This window comes from Triticum aestivum, chromosome 6A (assembly GCF_018294505.1).
Source record: "Triticum aestivum cultivar Chinese Spring chromosome 6A, IWGSC CS RefSeq v2.1, whole genome shotgun sequence".
NCBI lineage: Eukaryota > Viridiplantae > Streptophyta > Magnoliopsida > Poales > Poaceae > Triticum > Triticum aestivum.
The window spans coordinates 566,535,308-566,551,116 of record NC_057809.1 but is presented as its reverse complement, the minus strand read 5'-3'; the positions used below and the strand labels follow the sequence as shown (position 1 = coordinate 566,551,116).

At 44.4% G+C, this 15,809-nt stretch overlaps 1 protein-coding gene across 1 annotated transcript; it reads left to right on the top strand.

The window, feature by feature from the left end:
- The first annotated feature begins 1,034 nt into the window (after positions 1 to 1,034).
- LOC123128577 (peptide methionine sulfoxide reductase B5) lies at positions 1,035 to 3,587 on the top strand. Its single transcript, XM_044548614.1, has 3 exons — positions 1,035 to 1,308; positions 2,835 to 2,991; positions 3,094 to 3,587. Exons 1-3 carry the CDS (start codon positions 1,214 to 1,216, stop codon positions 3,244 to 3,246), a joined length of 405 nt encoding a protein of 134 aa, XP_044404549.1. The 5' UTR covers positions 1,035 to 1,213; the 3' UTR covers positions 3,247 to 3,587.
- Positions 3,588 to 15,809: the final 12,222 nt, after the last annotated feature.

The window sequence follows — 15,809 nt, the reverse complement described above, 5'->3', positions numbered from 1 at the left end:
TATGTCTAACAGACAGGAATAGAGCGACTACTCCCTCTATTTCTAAATATAAGTCTTTTTATATATTTTAATACGAACGACATTAGGATATATATAGACGTATTTTAGAGCGTAGATGCACTCATTTTGATTTGCATGTTGTCCATATTGAAATCTTAAAAAGGCTTATATTTAGGAACGAAGAGAGTATTATATTATTGAGTTTGATCTTGATGTCACATGCAAGAGAGGAAATTATATTATACCCCTCTGTCCAGAATTAGTTGACACTCAAATTTCCTCTATATTTTGAATAATTTAAAGCTGCAACTATCCGTTCAAATATTCAATTCGGTGTGCAGGCTCAGATGAGCCTGGTGAACAGTAACACGATTAAAATAGAAAAACAATTATGATTTTTTTGGCAAGCAAGATGTGTCTGTGTGTGATGTTTGTGCAAAAATTGGTGATGTTTGGACATTTCAGGAGCGCACGGCAAAAGAGACAAATCCAGACATGAACAATGTTGTTCTCTCAAAAGTTCCTCTCAGACCCGAATTTTGTTTTTTTTTTGTCACGAGCTCCTCGCATGTTTAAATATCATCAAATTTGGTACGGAGATCATCGCTCAAGCATCTTTCACCACAAATAAATTTGGATTTTTTTAAGTATATTTAGTATTTTAAATAACTTTACTGTTTACTCTCGGCTCATCTGAGCCCGAGAGCCAAAACGGCGCTTACCTATCCGTTTCACATATGCATATAAAGTGTTTCATGTTGGATTCATGTATGCTCTCCGTTTCTAAATATGTATTTTCAGAGATTTTGATGTGAAGTAGATACGGGTGTATATAGACGAATTTTAAAGTGACATTCATCCGTTTTGCTCTGTATCTAGTTTATATTAAAATCTTCTATAAAGGCTTATAGGAGTATTTAGGAGGGGGTATTTACGAACACCGGGAGCACGATTGAGGGAGGATTCACGCGGGCGAGCCGAGAACCCGTCCAAGTTCAACGCACCTGCGCACCGGATCCGGATAAGGATAATAACACATGAATTGAATCGGGTGCCAAATGGACGCCGCGCTTCCCTTCCCACCCGCAGGCATCAAAACGTGGTCAGTCGCCCCCACCGCGCAAAAGGTCTCCGCTATCCTCTTCCCCTCCCTGTCTCCCTCGTCGGCGCTCCGCCCGCTTCGTGTTCCCTGCGTTCGCCGCGCGCGCGATCGATGGCGTCCGGCGACAGCAAGCCGAGGAGCGAGGAGGAGTGGCGCGCCGTCCTCAACCCCGAGCAGTTCCGCATCCTCCGCCTCAAGGGCACCGAGTCAGTATATATACTTTCTGCCATCTCTCGATCCGCCAGTTTGTTCCTCGAGTGTATGCCATGCGTGTTTGGCCGATTTTGATGTTGGCGCCTTGGCCATCGATTGGTAAGAGGATTCTTGGAGTTTCGAGCCCGTTGACTCTGCTTGCTACTCACCGTTCCTCTGTTTTTATTGATGGATCATGCCAGCCCTAATTGAACAATTGGATCCCCACTTAGCAATACCTCAGCCAGTTTATGGCTACTTGCGTTAAGCCAACCTGTCTGGGTTGACTTCTCACTACTTGGAGTAAGAAGGAATATATAATTGTATAGAGTAAAAAAAGATGTAGTATAATAACCCTATTCAGGATATGCATCTAAATTTGCAAAAATAAATAAATCTGCAGACGTGCCTGATGCCCTGTACTCTTGTTGACAGTTCCCTGTAGTGTCAAGTTGTTCAGAAACTACCACGCTGAATATGTGTTTAGCAACTTCAGAATTTGAAACTGAGTTATGATTTAGTTAGTACTTTGCTTTAGAGCTAGAAAAAACAAAAATTTAGAAAGAAAGGTTATTCAAAATCTAATTGTATAATCTGGAAGATTTAAAATTGGAGAGCGAAGTCTAAAAGAAGGTAAATGTTAGTACTCCCTCCGTCCGGAAATACTTGTCATCAAAATGGATAAAAGGGGATGTATCTAGATGTATTTTAGTTCTAGATACATGTTTTTTTATTCATTTTGATGACAAGTATTTTCGGGCGGAGGGAGTATTATGTTATTATCACTGAAATATATCGATCATGGCTCTAGTCAGTATAGGCCATAGGTTTTTCGCTTCACTTCTATTGAGGCGGAATATACTCTTCAATGGTATCTTCGTCCTCCTGAAGCCCTTCCATTCAGCCATGCCGTTTGTGCATGTTCTGCACGATAGAACCAATTAACATTCACATCAATCTGCCAGTGTTAATTGGGATAATTCTTAGAGCTGAAACCATATGAAGAAATTTGACCTGTGTACCAGCAGCGCCACATTTATGCATCAGGATTCGGATTTGTGTATATTTGAAAGCTTAAGTTGCTTTAGAGCTTCTATGAGAAGAGATCAGGGGAGTAATAAATGTGCATACGCATTATTACTGGTGCAAGTCCATACCTAAGTAGCCTTATCAAACTGTTTTTAGCCTACGCACAATTGTGGTTTCTCAAACAGTAAACTTCAGTTACATTCCATCCATTGTTATGGGTCTGAAATTCTGTCATTTTCTCAAATATGCATCTAAATTGGCGTCAATGTCTATATAAGAAGAATGCCGAAAAATGCTCAAGATGTACAAACCACCCACAGTGGCCTGACTAAACAACTAGAGAAGCTGCAAAAACCTATAGAAACTGAACTAAAGTTAGCCCAAAGGGAGCTAAACTCTGAAGTTCCACATGACAACCTTTGTTTGTCACCTGGTGTGTAAAATAATTTCTGAAAATGGTGCCAGCATGCTGGAGCACATGCCATCAAACTAACCTCACATTGCGATCCAGGTTGCCGGGAACAGGCGAGTACAACAAGTTCTATGGTGACGGGGCGTACAACTGCGTTGGCTGCGGAACGCCCCTGTACAAGTCCACCACCAAATTCGACTCCGGCTGCGGCTGGCCGGCCTTCTTCGAAGGACTTACTGGAGCCATACACCGGACGGTATGCTTCAGCAGCCGTTCACTTACTTGATTCTATCATCAGGTCCTTTATTTTGTTTGTTTGGGTAACATACTGAATGGTACCATGTTCTCTTGTGTTCAGCCTGACCCTGATGGTAGGAGGGTTGAGATCACATGCGCAGCTTGCGGTGGGCATTTGGGCCATGTGTTCAAGGGAGAAGGCTTCAAGACGCCTACCGATGAGCGCCACTGCGTCAACAGCGTTTCCATCAAGTTTACTCCTGCCTCCTCCTGAATCCGGTTCTCGAGTCATTTGGATGAACTTGTGAAAACAAATGCATAATAATGATTAGGTTCCAGAATCCGTTTTCTCGGAGTTGTGTGGATGAATTCCCCTGATCCGAAACTGCGGAAAGCGGGTAAATAAAACATTGTCTTGCAAGTTTCTACTGTTAACCAGACTATAATCTTGTACTCTCTGTTTCAAAATAAGTGTCGTGGTTTTAGTTCAAATTTAAACTAAAACCACAACACTTAGTTTAGAACGGAGGGAGGAACTTACATTGTAGTGAACTGTGACCTAATCTGTTTGGTCTGAGAGTGTTTCTCCGCTCGTATAAAAGATCAAATTGGTAATGATGGTGTGTCTGCGATCCGACATTTTTTACTATCTCATCTTCATCCAACATGTGCAAGGTGAGCTTCTGGTGTTTTTTAAAAAGACTGACATTTGCGGAAACCACCTTGTCTCTCCGGACCAGCCCCATCCCTCCACCCTCATCCAATTATTTATCGGCATTTCACCTATTTCTCCTGCCATGCCGGCGGAAGCAAGCCCTTCCGACCACCCACTACCACCATGTCCGAGTTTGCTCACCTCGATTCTAGTTGTGCTTGTTATCCCACGTTTGGGCTCCTCCGCTTCTACGGGTGCCCTTACGACCACCCACTACCACCATGTCTGGTTTGCTCATCTTGGATCTAGTTGTGCTCGTTATCCCACGTTTGGGCTCCAAATGGGGCTGCTCAACATTGTGAACTTCATCACAATGTGTTGTACCCTCATTTATACTTATTCTATTTTCTTCCATCGACGAAAAGATGTGCAAGCTTTGCATATTCAAAAAAAAAAAAATCTCTGGTGGGCTAAAGAACACCCGCCCTACCTTTTTTTGAGAATCAAGAGCTTTATTGAATTAAGTAGCGGGAGTATGTTCCTTCATCACACAAGCCGTAAGGAAGGCTGGAACATAATTTATCCAAAGACAACGTCTTCTAGAGGAATTACAGTGTTTAGCGCAAAGATGTGCTAATTCGTTCGCCTCTTTCGGAATGGAAGTTAAGCAAAACTCCTCAAAATTCCCGCAAAGCTCTTGAATATCTTTCATTGTGGTAGCAATCTCCGAGTGATCAAAATCTGGAGAGTTCCACAATTTCACCAAACTTTGGGCGTCAGTTTCAACTATTACCTTTCTGTAGCCCAGATCTAATGCTAACTGGACACCATCTCGAATTACCAATGATTACATTGTCATAGCAGAGAGACCATGCTTGTACCAAATCGCCTGAGCTCGCCTTAGAACAACCACCCTCCTAGAAATCCAACCGGTGGCCGAAGCCATATAGTCACTCCTATGAACGCACACGTACACCCTGTCGTTATAAGTACATCCGAGATATGAGCCGGCACAACATCTTAAGATTAACGAAGTCACCACATGCGCCTTCGTAATTTATGAAAATGTATTCTCCCACCGAACAAACATCGCCGAAAATCCCAAACTAAATTCAAAAAAATGCAAACACCAGTGTCAAGTCTAGAAGTTAAATCCATCGTTGGTGTCACATCCCTAGCTGCTGGTAGTGCTCACACCAGTGTTAGTCAGACTTCTCAGCCTTTTTCATTTCTAGATGTCTGTACTCAGACATGATAGCTTCCGCTTGTGCTCTGACTTGTATGCTCTGATTGTTGGGTCATGAGACCCATGTTTGTAATATCTCGCTCCTCGGAGCCTATTGAATAAATTACTTGAGTCGTAGAGTCATGTTGTGATGCCATGTTGTATTTGCACATATCGAGCATATTGTGTGTATGTTATTGAAATGCTTGGTATGTGTGGGGTCTGACCATCTAGTTGTTTATCTTTAGTAGCCTCTCTTACTGGGAAATGTCTCCTAGTGTTTCCATTGAGCCTTGGTAGCTTGCTACTGCTCCGGAACACTTAGGCTGGTCGGCATGTGTCCTTCTTCGTTCCTGTGTCTGTCCCTTCGGGGAAATGTCACGCGATGAATACCGGAGTCCTGTTAGCCCGCTACAGCCCGGTTCACCGGAGTCCTGCTAGCCCAGTGCTACAGCCTGGATTCACTCGCTGATGACCGACACGTTTGATGCTGGGTCATGGATGCCTGTCCCTGTAAGTCTGTGCCACTTTGGGTTTACGACTAGCCATGTCAGCCCGGGCTCCTTATCATATGGATGCTAGCGACACTGTCATATACGTGTGCCAAAAGGCGCAAACGGTCCCGGGCAAAGGTAAGGCGACACCCGTGGGAATACCGTGCGTGAGGCCGCAAAGTGATATGAGGTGTTACATGCTAGATCGGTGTGGCATTGAGTCGGGGTCCTGACAGTGTTGGTATCAGAGCTTGACTGCCTGTAGGATTACCAAGCCAAACTGGTCGAAGTTGAGTCTAGAAATTCTTTAGTTATATAAGGGAATTGATTGTGGGATGGAACGTAAGGCTCTCTTTTACTCCTTATACCTCATGCCCTTCTGATCTGAGTCATCTTATCTTTCCTACGGGGATTAAGAACTAGGCTATCTCTTCTTTCTATCAGGATCACGTGTTACTAATCCGTAGACTTATAGATTGTTGGACTTAAGCCTCGTTTCAGTTCCTATTACTTCCGTATGTTAATTGTTGATCTCGAAACCTTGATATTGTGCTTCTGAGTGGTTATGCCACCATTTTTGTGAATGTCTCAAATCTTTCTGAGCATTTACAGCCGTTATGCTGTCCGAGTCATCCCAGGTTTCTAAATAGTCTGATGCATTTGCAAAAATCCTTTCCCTCTGGTTTCGATGTTCCTTTATGCCAGCTCAATCACACTAATTGTTGAGTTGAGGTATTCTATTGCCTTGACATATATGTTGGAGATATTATTATGACCCTAGGTGTCTTAGGGGATCATCTAGTAATTTAGCCATGATTTGTGTTCCCAGTATGATGATTCTGGCCATCATTCTCGAAAGCATCCAGTGATGCTACTTAGTAGTAGGTATTCTACTCCTGGGTTCTGAACCCGAGATTCACTCTACCTACTTCATGTTGATAGTAATTGCTAGTGCCTTTAGGATATTAGTAACCTTTGCGATAGTCCTTGAAGTCCGTGGTATCTTCTTCTTCCCAAATACCATGAACTACTTATGGCAGAAGTTCCTTGTTGAACTGAAATATCACAATAGGATTATTTTGATGAGTTCTCCATTATATATTGTGGCTCTGCCAGTTCTACCTTTCCGCATGGATTGCCCGGAAGAAATATGTTGAATTCGTTCGACATGCCAAACCATGCATCCACAACTCAGAAAATCGTATGTTCCTTTGAGTTGTTCTCTTTAGTTGCATTATGACCCTCGTCTATCAATTGATAGTCAAGAGTATGCGTGCGTTCGTTTATCGATGTCTATTACTCTTGTGGTCCGTCAAGCCATTCTATCACAGAATGACTAGGGGAAACAAACTCCAGTACCTCATCCATATCTAGGATTGGGTCAAAGTAGTTGTATTCCGCAGATCAAATGCCAATCCAGCTTTTGGTTTTGTTCTACCTTGGAGTATTACATATTTTATATCGAGATTGTTATAGGAATTGCACACCATCCTATGAACTCTTGGTACAGTGATACTTCTTGCCATCATTGTTCATTCCTCGGTTCCTGTGTTATTGTAACCGGAATGCCGACAAATGAATCATGGCGTGTGAAATCAATACTCCTAGCAACCTTGTTGCTTGGTAGTTAAAGGATAATAATTTCATTCTTAGCATGTTGGTTTTTGAATCATCCTTCTAAGACTGATCGTGCTACCTAGTCCTTATTTCGGTGCACCCTTCGATTGATGAGTTAGGATCTTGTCAAGTCCTCACTCATTTGATCATATCGTCTTGCCCTCAAAAGCGAGATTGTTCTCGAGCTTAGTAACATACCGGTGGTTCGTGATTTTCCGAATATCTTCTCGGAAGTATTACCAGGTTGTTCCCTGACTGTTATGTTGAGCTCGTGATCAAGTTGGTTTCTTGTGAACCACCTTCTCTCCAAGAATCGGTGTTAGATATCCCTGAGCTAGTTGGTTAAGCTAGACAACAACTTGGAGAGTTGGAAGATAAAAGCTTGCCTAACTTAGTTTGTTCCAAAGGGATATTCTTGTGTAGTGTGTGTTAAAGAAAGATGATATCTTCATCGATTGGTCCCTGTGATCAGTTGCTGGACCTATTGTCTTATCAATCCTTTGATTTGAGTGTGGGCTATCGTCAAATCAAATCAGTACCAATGATGCTCGTAATGTTGTCTTATTCGTGGTTGATCCCTCGAGCATACACCATTACATCTTTGGCCTGACCAATGCTATCACTTGTTCACTTAACTATGGAATTCCTTTTAAAAGGAAACCCAGATGAATTGTTGTTGAGCCCATTGACAACATCCTTATCTCCTCCATGATTTTGTTGGACATTAAGCTAGTGTTGGAAACTTTTGAAAGCATTTTCTTCATGCTAGCTCATGAAGTATTTGTTGATGAAAGGAGTGACTTCCTCTTATACACGTGCATTTGGTGAAAGTCGCCGCCGTGGATTTGAGAAAGTTAGTTTTGCTTCCTCTGGAATCATCCCAAGTCAGTCATGCATACGTGCGAAGTATTCTGTGGTCTGGAGACTTGCAACCTTCATTCCATATGTGTTCCGAGCACACCAAGCCACTGATTGAGTTGTTCAAAGATAAAGGAGTCTGTCCAAGGTGAACTCTTTGGACTTCCACGCGTGGAGACTTCGATGTCATTAATGATGGTTCCCCCTCCTGAACTCGGTAGTGTTTTATTATAAGACTACTTTGTGGTCATGCTTGTCTTGGACATCGTGTTGACATGTTGTAGCAGAACCAGCTCATGTTTTGGAGCTTGCTATTGTAGTTCATCTCCCGAGAATCCCGCAACGTCATCTCGTCGATTTGTGTTGCAAACTTTCATTTTTCTTCCTAGACTCTCCTGACACCAACCAGATCTGAATCTCAGGCAGATATGATGGTTTGGAACATTTCCCAAGAACTATAATATTGGTCCCTCGATAACCGGTAAAGTGGATGTCGTGGCCAACACACCCAGCCGGAAGACCTGTTATTATAATATCTTGATTGAGGAAGTTGGCCACCTCCCCATAGGGATTTCGTAGGATTTACCCCCTAGATATGCCTTATGATTTTAGTGTTTCCGAAGTACGACCTTTACCTGATGTTCTAGATACCAGACCATTTCAAGGAATGGGATACGCTAGTACATCAAGGAGAACATTAGAAGCGGAGTGCTAAATGTCTCTCGGTCGATCATCCAGATTTTATTTCCTTGGCCTCGCTAAGATGAAATCTGAGAAAGTGTTATCCTCCTTTGCATCTGCATCGTCCATCGCTATTCATCATAGTAGTATGTTGTGTTGTCAGCACCCTTGACGTGGTTGTTGATAAAACCTTGATGATTATGGAAATGCTCAAGTTCTTGAGAGCACGCACAAGCGTTAGGTGTTATCATCGGCACTAACTGGGTTTGCTCTCAGTTTCCTCGGCAATGCTATGACCTATTCAAACAGTGAATTCACACTCTATTGTTGGGTTCTTCCCCAGTTACTAGAATCATTCCCATCATTTGCATTTTGTTCCCAGCTTGCACCGCCAATGTGCCATTCTACCATGGGTCTCTTCCATTTCCGGTGATAAGCAAATTCATCCATTATGTTGTTTTCAACAAGGTAATCCACATCATCCAAGTCCGAGTATGCCATTCTACCGACCCCCTCCAAATGATCGCTTGTGATTGCCTTAGGCTGGTATGAAGAGTTTCAATGATCTCTGGATCAAAGGTAATTCTTTTTGCCACTTAGGGTAATAATCTATGAATCACCCTCCTCCAGGATGTTTCGTCGTGGTATCATGGCAATTCAACTCCTCGCTATGTTGACAACCGATCACCACATTCTTAAGTCTGGAATTGCTGTCTACCTAGTGAACCTCGTCACCTGCTCCACTCCGTCCCTCTAGAGGTATGCTTCGTCTCTCAGCTCGAGAGACGTTGCTATGTCACATTCCGGGAGTTAATCCTGAGTTGTTCGACCTTCGAGAAGACTGATCCTTCTAGAGTTTTCCTTTCCTCTTCTTGTCATGATTAGCTGGAGTTCTCAGAGCAAGACGACAAGACAATGATGGTGAATGAATCAACGTTCAACTGAAGTGCACCCTGGATCGTGAAGATTATACTAGTCTGCATTACCCTTCACCTTACCCTACGCTTGAATCTCGGGACGAGATTTTTGTTTAGTGGGGGTGAGTTGTCACATCCCTAGCTGATGGTAGTGCTCTAGGCTAGCTTCATGTGTGCATCATGTCTATATTTTCGAAACTTGAACTGAGGAATTTTGGAAGCCTCAAAAACTTAAATAAAAAAGGGGCAAAAACCCTAGAAATCTCATTCATTGCTCCAAAATGCTCTTCTTAAATGTTTGATAATTTTTGGTAAGGGTTCTGGTCCCAACCAAAATATTGAACATTTTTAAGGAATTATTTTTGGGACTTTGGATTTAATTCATTAGCTATTTGAATTTGAATTATATTCATATAATTAGAATATAATTTCAAATACCCCCTGAAATATTTTATAAGCTTTTGGAAAAGTCCATATAGCAAAATAAAAATATTCAGAGGAGCTTTTGGCATTGTTTGAATTATTTTAAATTCAAAACAGTGGCAAAAGATTAAATAAAAATAAAACAAACAGAACAATAAATAAAAGACAGAGGAGAGAAACCTTACCTGGACTTACCTCTGCAGCCCACCAAGCCCACCTAGACAGCCCAACACTGTGCAGCCCAACCACCAGGGGGCATGCCTGTCTTCCTCCCGTGCCAGCGCACGAAGCAGCTCGGTGGCGAGCACCGCCACCGCGCTTGGCCACCTCCTGCCTGGTTGCCTCCCTCCTCGACGCCCGGAGACGCCACGCGCCTCCCTGACCCCCTCTCACTTCTCCCTCGCTCTCTGGACCTCCCTCCCCCTCGCTCCTCTGCTTCCCCTCCCGCGACCGAATGGAGCCCGTCGCCGCCGACCAGCGCTCGCGCGGCCACAGCCACCGTCTCGCCTCCCCGACGCCTCCCAAAGCTCCGCTGTTCCGCCCTCGTCCTCCTCGTCGTCTCACGCGACCAGAAGGGCCCCGAGCAGCCGCCATCGTCATCGTCTTCAAGCTTCGGCCCCGGCGCCCTTCTCCGTCGATTCGGCCACTCCGGCGCGCCCCCGAGCCCACTAACCCTCCCTGCAGCTCCGCGGTGAGCCCTTGACCCGATTCCCCCTCTCCCCGTGCCCTATCTCCCTCTCTAGCCGCCGTTCACAACGAGCCGAGAGCTCTTCGCCGACGGCCATGGCGCCGCCGCGGCCACAGTTGCTGCCGCCCGTGTTTGAGCACGTGTCTGCGCTCAGCGTGGTCCCAGGAGCCCAGAACAAGCATCCGTTCGTCCTCTCGTCAACCGTAGCCTCGTTTCCGTCGAGGTCCGAACCTCGGCCGCCGCCGCGAGCCTGATTCCGGCGAGCCCGCTCGACCTCAGCCCCTCCCGCTTGCTTAGATGGATACGGCTGAGCGCCAGCTACGCGTAGATGATCGCTGCCGCTGTTTTGGTCGCCGGAGGGCGTTTCCCGAGCTCTCCGCCGCGCCTGGACTCGCCGGCGGCTAAACGCCGGCGACCGCGGACCCAATGACCGGCGTGGGTTGACCCCACTGCCCGGTTTGACCCCCCCTCTCTCTCACTGACCTGCGGGCCCCGCCCGGCTAATTAAGTTAGGTTAGTATTAACTAAGCTAGGTTAGTTTAGTTAGACACTGACACTCGGGACCCACCGGTCAGGGGTTGACCGGACTGTGCCACGTTGACCTGCTGACGTCATCATGACATCAGGCTGACGCATTAATGAATTACTGGAATTATTAATATTCAGGAAATTCCAGAAAATGCCTAAAACTTCTAAAAATCATAGAAATTCAACCGTAACTCCAAATTAAATAATTTATATATGAAAAATTATCAGAAAAATTCAAGGAATCCATCTGTACCATTTTCATGCATGTTAGAACAACTTATAGCTGCTGTTTAGCACAAATCAATTAAATGGCATTTGAATAATCACATATGGAGTTTGAATTTGAATCTTGTATTCAAACCAACTTCATTTAATCTGTTGCTAGTTGCATTAGCCCAAAACACATTCATTTTGCCATGTCATGATCATGCATCATATTGTGCATTGCATTGATTGTGTTCCCTTCTATGTTGCCGGTATTTGTCCCCTCTCGATAGACGTGATACCGATGATGTGATCGTTGACACTGATGAAGACTCAATGTTATCTTCAGAAGTGCCAGGCAAGCAAAACCCCCTTGTTCATTCCGATACAATCCTACTCTCTCGCTCCTGCTCTCTTTTACTGCATTAGGACAACACCGATTCATCTGTTACTTGCTGCGGTAGCTGAACCCCTTTATCCTTTGCATGACCTGTCATTGCCACAGTAAATAGATGAAACCCACTAGCATGAGTAGGAGTTGTTTGAGCCCTGTTGTGCCTACTCATTCATGCTTGTTTGTCATGCCTGCTACTGCTTAGAGTTGTGTCAGGTCTGATTCATCCGGGATGAATCAGAGGTGTGTGAACATGTCCTACTGTGTGTGAGCTAAGTGTGTGAACACGATTTGGTAAAAGGTGTCGGTGAGAGGCCATGTAGGAGTACATGGTGGGTTGTCTCATTGAAGCCGTCCTCAGGAACTGAGTTCTGTGTTTGTGATCCATGATTCAGCTACTACCATACATTGGGCCCTGAAATATGACCCCGCTCGACTTCTTATTCACCCTTGTCCTCTGTCCAGGAGTTGCAAGTAGTTTCTGGTGTTTGTAGTATGCTGGAGGCCGTGGACAGCGCTGACCGTAGGGGTGGGCTGTGATGCGGTAGGCACGTGGCCGGTGTACCGGATGCCCGTTTGGTGTCACGGGAACCCTGTTCACATCGTTTGGGGCTGTGAGCGAAACTCCGGCCGGATCTCCTCATGGATGGAACCCGAATAGGCGATAAACCTGGACTAGAGACTTGAGTGTTTAGGTAGGTCGTGGTCTACACCCACGTCGGCTTTCGCTTGAAGTCTGCCGAGCACATGTCGTGTGCAGACGCTAAGTGGTGGAAACATGTATGAAGAAGTACACCCCTGCAGGGTTAACATCATCTATTCGAATAGCCGTGTCCGCGGTAAAGGACTTCTGGGTTGCTTATATCAGTTCATAGACAAGTGAAAGTGGATACTCTAAAATACGCAAGATAAGCGTGAGTGCTATGGATGGCGTTCTCGTAGGGAGACGGGAGCGGATCCATAGTGGTGTATTGATATGGTGAATATGTGGACTCGTGTGCGCCACCTCAAAAGAGTTGCTTGCAGTCGTAGTTCAGGATAGCCACCGAGTCAAAGCTGGCTTGCTGCAGTTAAACCCCACCATCCCCTTTGTTGATAATGATGCATATGTAGTTAGTTCTGATGTAAGTCTTGCTGGGTACATTTGTACTCACGTTTGCCTATTTTATGTTTTTGCAGAGAGACTTCGGTCTCACTAGTAGTTTCGCGTGGACTTCGACGTTTAGCTTGTTACCTCAGCTACGATCTTGTGCCCTCGGCAGGATCTGGTAGATAGTCAGGCTTCTCAGCCTTTTTCATTTATAGATGTCTGTACTCAGACATGATAGCTTCCGCTTGTGCTTTGACTTGTATGCTCTGATTGTTGGGTCATGAGACCCATGTTTGTAATATCTCGCTCCTCGGAGCCTATTGAATAAATTACTTGAGTCGTAGAGTCATGTTGTGATGCCATGTTGTATTTGCACATATCGAGCATATTGTGTGTATGTTATTGAAATGCTTGGTATGTGTGGGATCTGACCATCTAGTTGTTTATCTTTAGTAGCCTCTCTTACCGGGAAATGTCTCCTAGTGTTTCCACTGAGCCATGGTAGCTTGCTACTGCTCCGGAACACTTAGGCTGGCCGGCATGTGTCCTTCTTCGTTCCTGTGTCTGTCCCTTCGGGGAAATGTCACGCGATGAATACCGGAGTCCTGTTAGCCCGCTACAGCCCGGTTCACCGGAGTCCTGCTAGCCCAGTGCTACAGCCTGGATTCACTCGCTGATGACCGACACGTTCGATGCTGGGTCATGGATGCCTGTCCCTGTAAGTCTGTGCCACTTTGGGTTTACGACTAGCCATGTCAGCCCGGGCTCCTTATCATATGGATGCTAGCGACACTGTCATATACGTGTGCCAAAAGGCGCAAACGGTCCCGGGCAAAGGTAAGGCGACACCCGTGGGAATACCGTGCGTGAGGCCGCAAAGTGATATGAGGTGTTACATGCTAGATCGATGTGGCATTGAGTCGGGGTCCTGACAGCGTTGGTATCAGAGCTTGACTGCCTGTAGGATTACCAAGCCAAACTGGTCGAAGTTGAGTCTAGAAATTCTTTAGTTATATAAGGGAATTGATTGTGGGATGGAACGTAAGGCTCTCTTTTACTCCTTATACCTCATGCCCTTCTGATCTGAGTCATCTTATCTTTCCTACGGGGATTAAGAACTAGGCTATCTCTTCTTTCTATCAGGATCACGTGTTACTAATCCGTAGACTTATAGATTGTTGGACTTAAGCCTCGTTTCAGTTCCTATTACTTCCGTATGTTAATTGTTGATCTCGAAACCTTGATATTGTGCTTCTGAGTGGTTATGCCACCATTTTGTGAATGTCTCAAATCTTTCTGAGCATTTACAGCCGTTATGCTGTCCGAGTCATCCCAGGTTTCTAAATAGTCTGATGCATTTGCAAAAATCCTTTCCCTCTGGTTTCGATGTTCCTTTATGCCAGCTCAATCACACTAATTGTTGAGTTGAGGTATTCTATTGCCTTGACATATATGTTGGAGATATTATTATGACCCTAGGTGTCTTAGGGGATCATCTAGTAATTTAGCCATGATTTGTGTTCCCAGTATGATGATTCTGGCCATCATTCTCGAAAGCATCCAGTGATGCTACTTAGTAGTAGGTATTCTACTCCTGGGTTCTGAACCCGAGATTCACTCTACCTACTTCATGTTGATAGTAATTGCTAGTGCCTTTAGGATATTAGTAACCTTTGCGATAGTCCTTGAAGTCCGTGGTATCTTCTTCTTCCCAAATACCATGAACTACTTATGGCAGAAGTTCCTTGTTGAACTGAAATATCACAATAGGATTATTTTGATGAGTTCTCCATTATATATTGTGGCTCTGCCAGTTCTACCTTTCCGCATGGATTGCCCGGAAGAAATATGTTGAATTCGTTCGACATGCCAAACCATGCATCCACAACTCAGAAAATCGTATGTTCCTTTGAGTTGTTCTCTTTAGTTGCATTATGACCCTCGTCTATCAATTGATAGTCAAGAGTATGCGTGCGTTCGTTTATCGATGTCTATTACTCTTGTGGTCCGTCAAGCCATTCTATCACAGAATGACTAGGGGAAACAAACTCCAGTACCTCATCCATATCTAGGATTGGGTCAAAGTAGTTGTATTCCGCAGATCAAATGCCAATCCAGCTTTTGGTTTTGTTCTACCTTGGAGTATTACATATTTTATATCGAGATTGTTATAGGAATTGCACACCATCCTATGAACTCTTGGTACAGTGATACTTCTTGCCATCATTGTTCATTCCTCGGTTCCTGTGTTATTGTAACCGGAATGCCGACAAATGAATCATGGCGTGTGAAATCAATACTCCTAGCAACCTTGTTGCTTGGTAGTTAAAGGATAATAATTTCATTCTTAGCATGTTGGTTTTTGAATCATCCTTCTAAGACTGATCGTGCTACCTAGTCCTTATTTCGGTGCACCCTTCGATTGATGAGTTAGGATCTTGTCAAGTCCTCACTCATTTGATCATATCGTCTTGCCCTCAAAAGCGAGATTGTTCTCGAGCTTAGTAACATACCGGTGGTTCGTGATTTTCCGAATATCTTCTCGGAAGTATTACCAGGTTGTTCCCTGACTGTTATGTTGAGCTCGTGATCAAGTTGGTTTCTTGTGAACCACCTTCTCTCCAAGAATCGGTGTTAGATATCCCTGAGCTAGTTGGTTAAGCTAGACAACAACTTGGAGAGTTGGAAGATAAAAGCTTGCCTAACTTAGTTTGTTCCAAAGGGATATTCTTGTGTAGTGTGTGTTAAAGAAAGATGATATCTTCATCGATTGGTCCCTGTGATCAGTTGCTGGACCTATTGTCTTATCAATCCTTTGATTTGAGTGTGGGCTATCGTCAAATCAAATCAGTACCAATGATGCTCGTAATGTTGTCTTATTCGTGGTTGATCCCTCGAGCATACACCATTACATCTTTGGCCTGACCAATGCTATCACTTGTTCACTTAACTATGGAATTCCTTTTAAAAGGAAACCCAGATGAATTGTTGTTGAGCCCATTGACAACATCCTTATCTCCTCCATGATTTTGTTGGACATTAAGCTAGTGTTGGAAACTTTTG

Coding starts and splice junctions, on each gene's coding strand:
- LOC123128577 (XM_044548614.1), top strand. CDS start 1,214: ATGGCGTCCGGCGACAGCAAGCCGAGGAGCGAGGAGGAGTGGCGCGCC. Junction 1,309..2,834: donor CTCCGCCTCAAGGGCACCGA/GTCAGTATATAT, acceptor ATTGCGATCCAG/GTTGCCGGGAACAGGCGAGT. Junction 2,992..3,093: donor CTGGAGCCATACACCGGACG/GTATGCTTCAGC, acceptor TCTTGTGTTCAG/CCTGACCCTGATGGTAGGAG.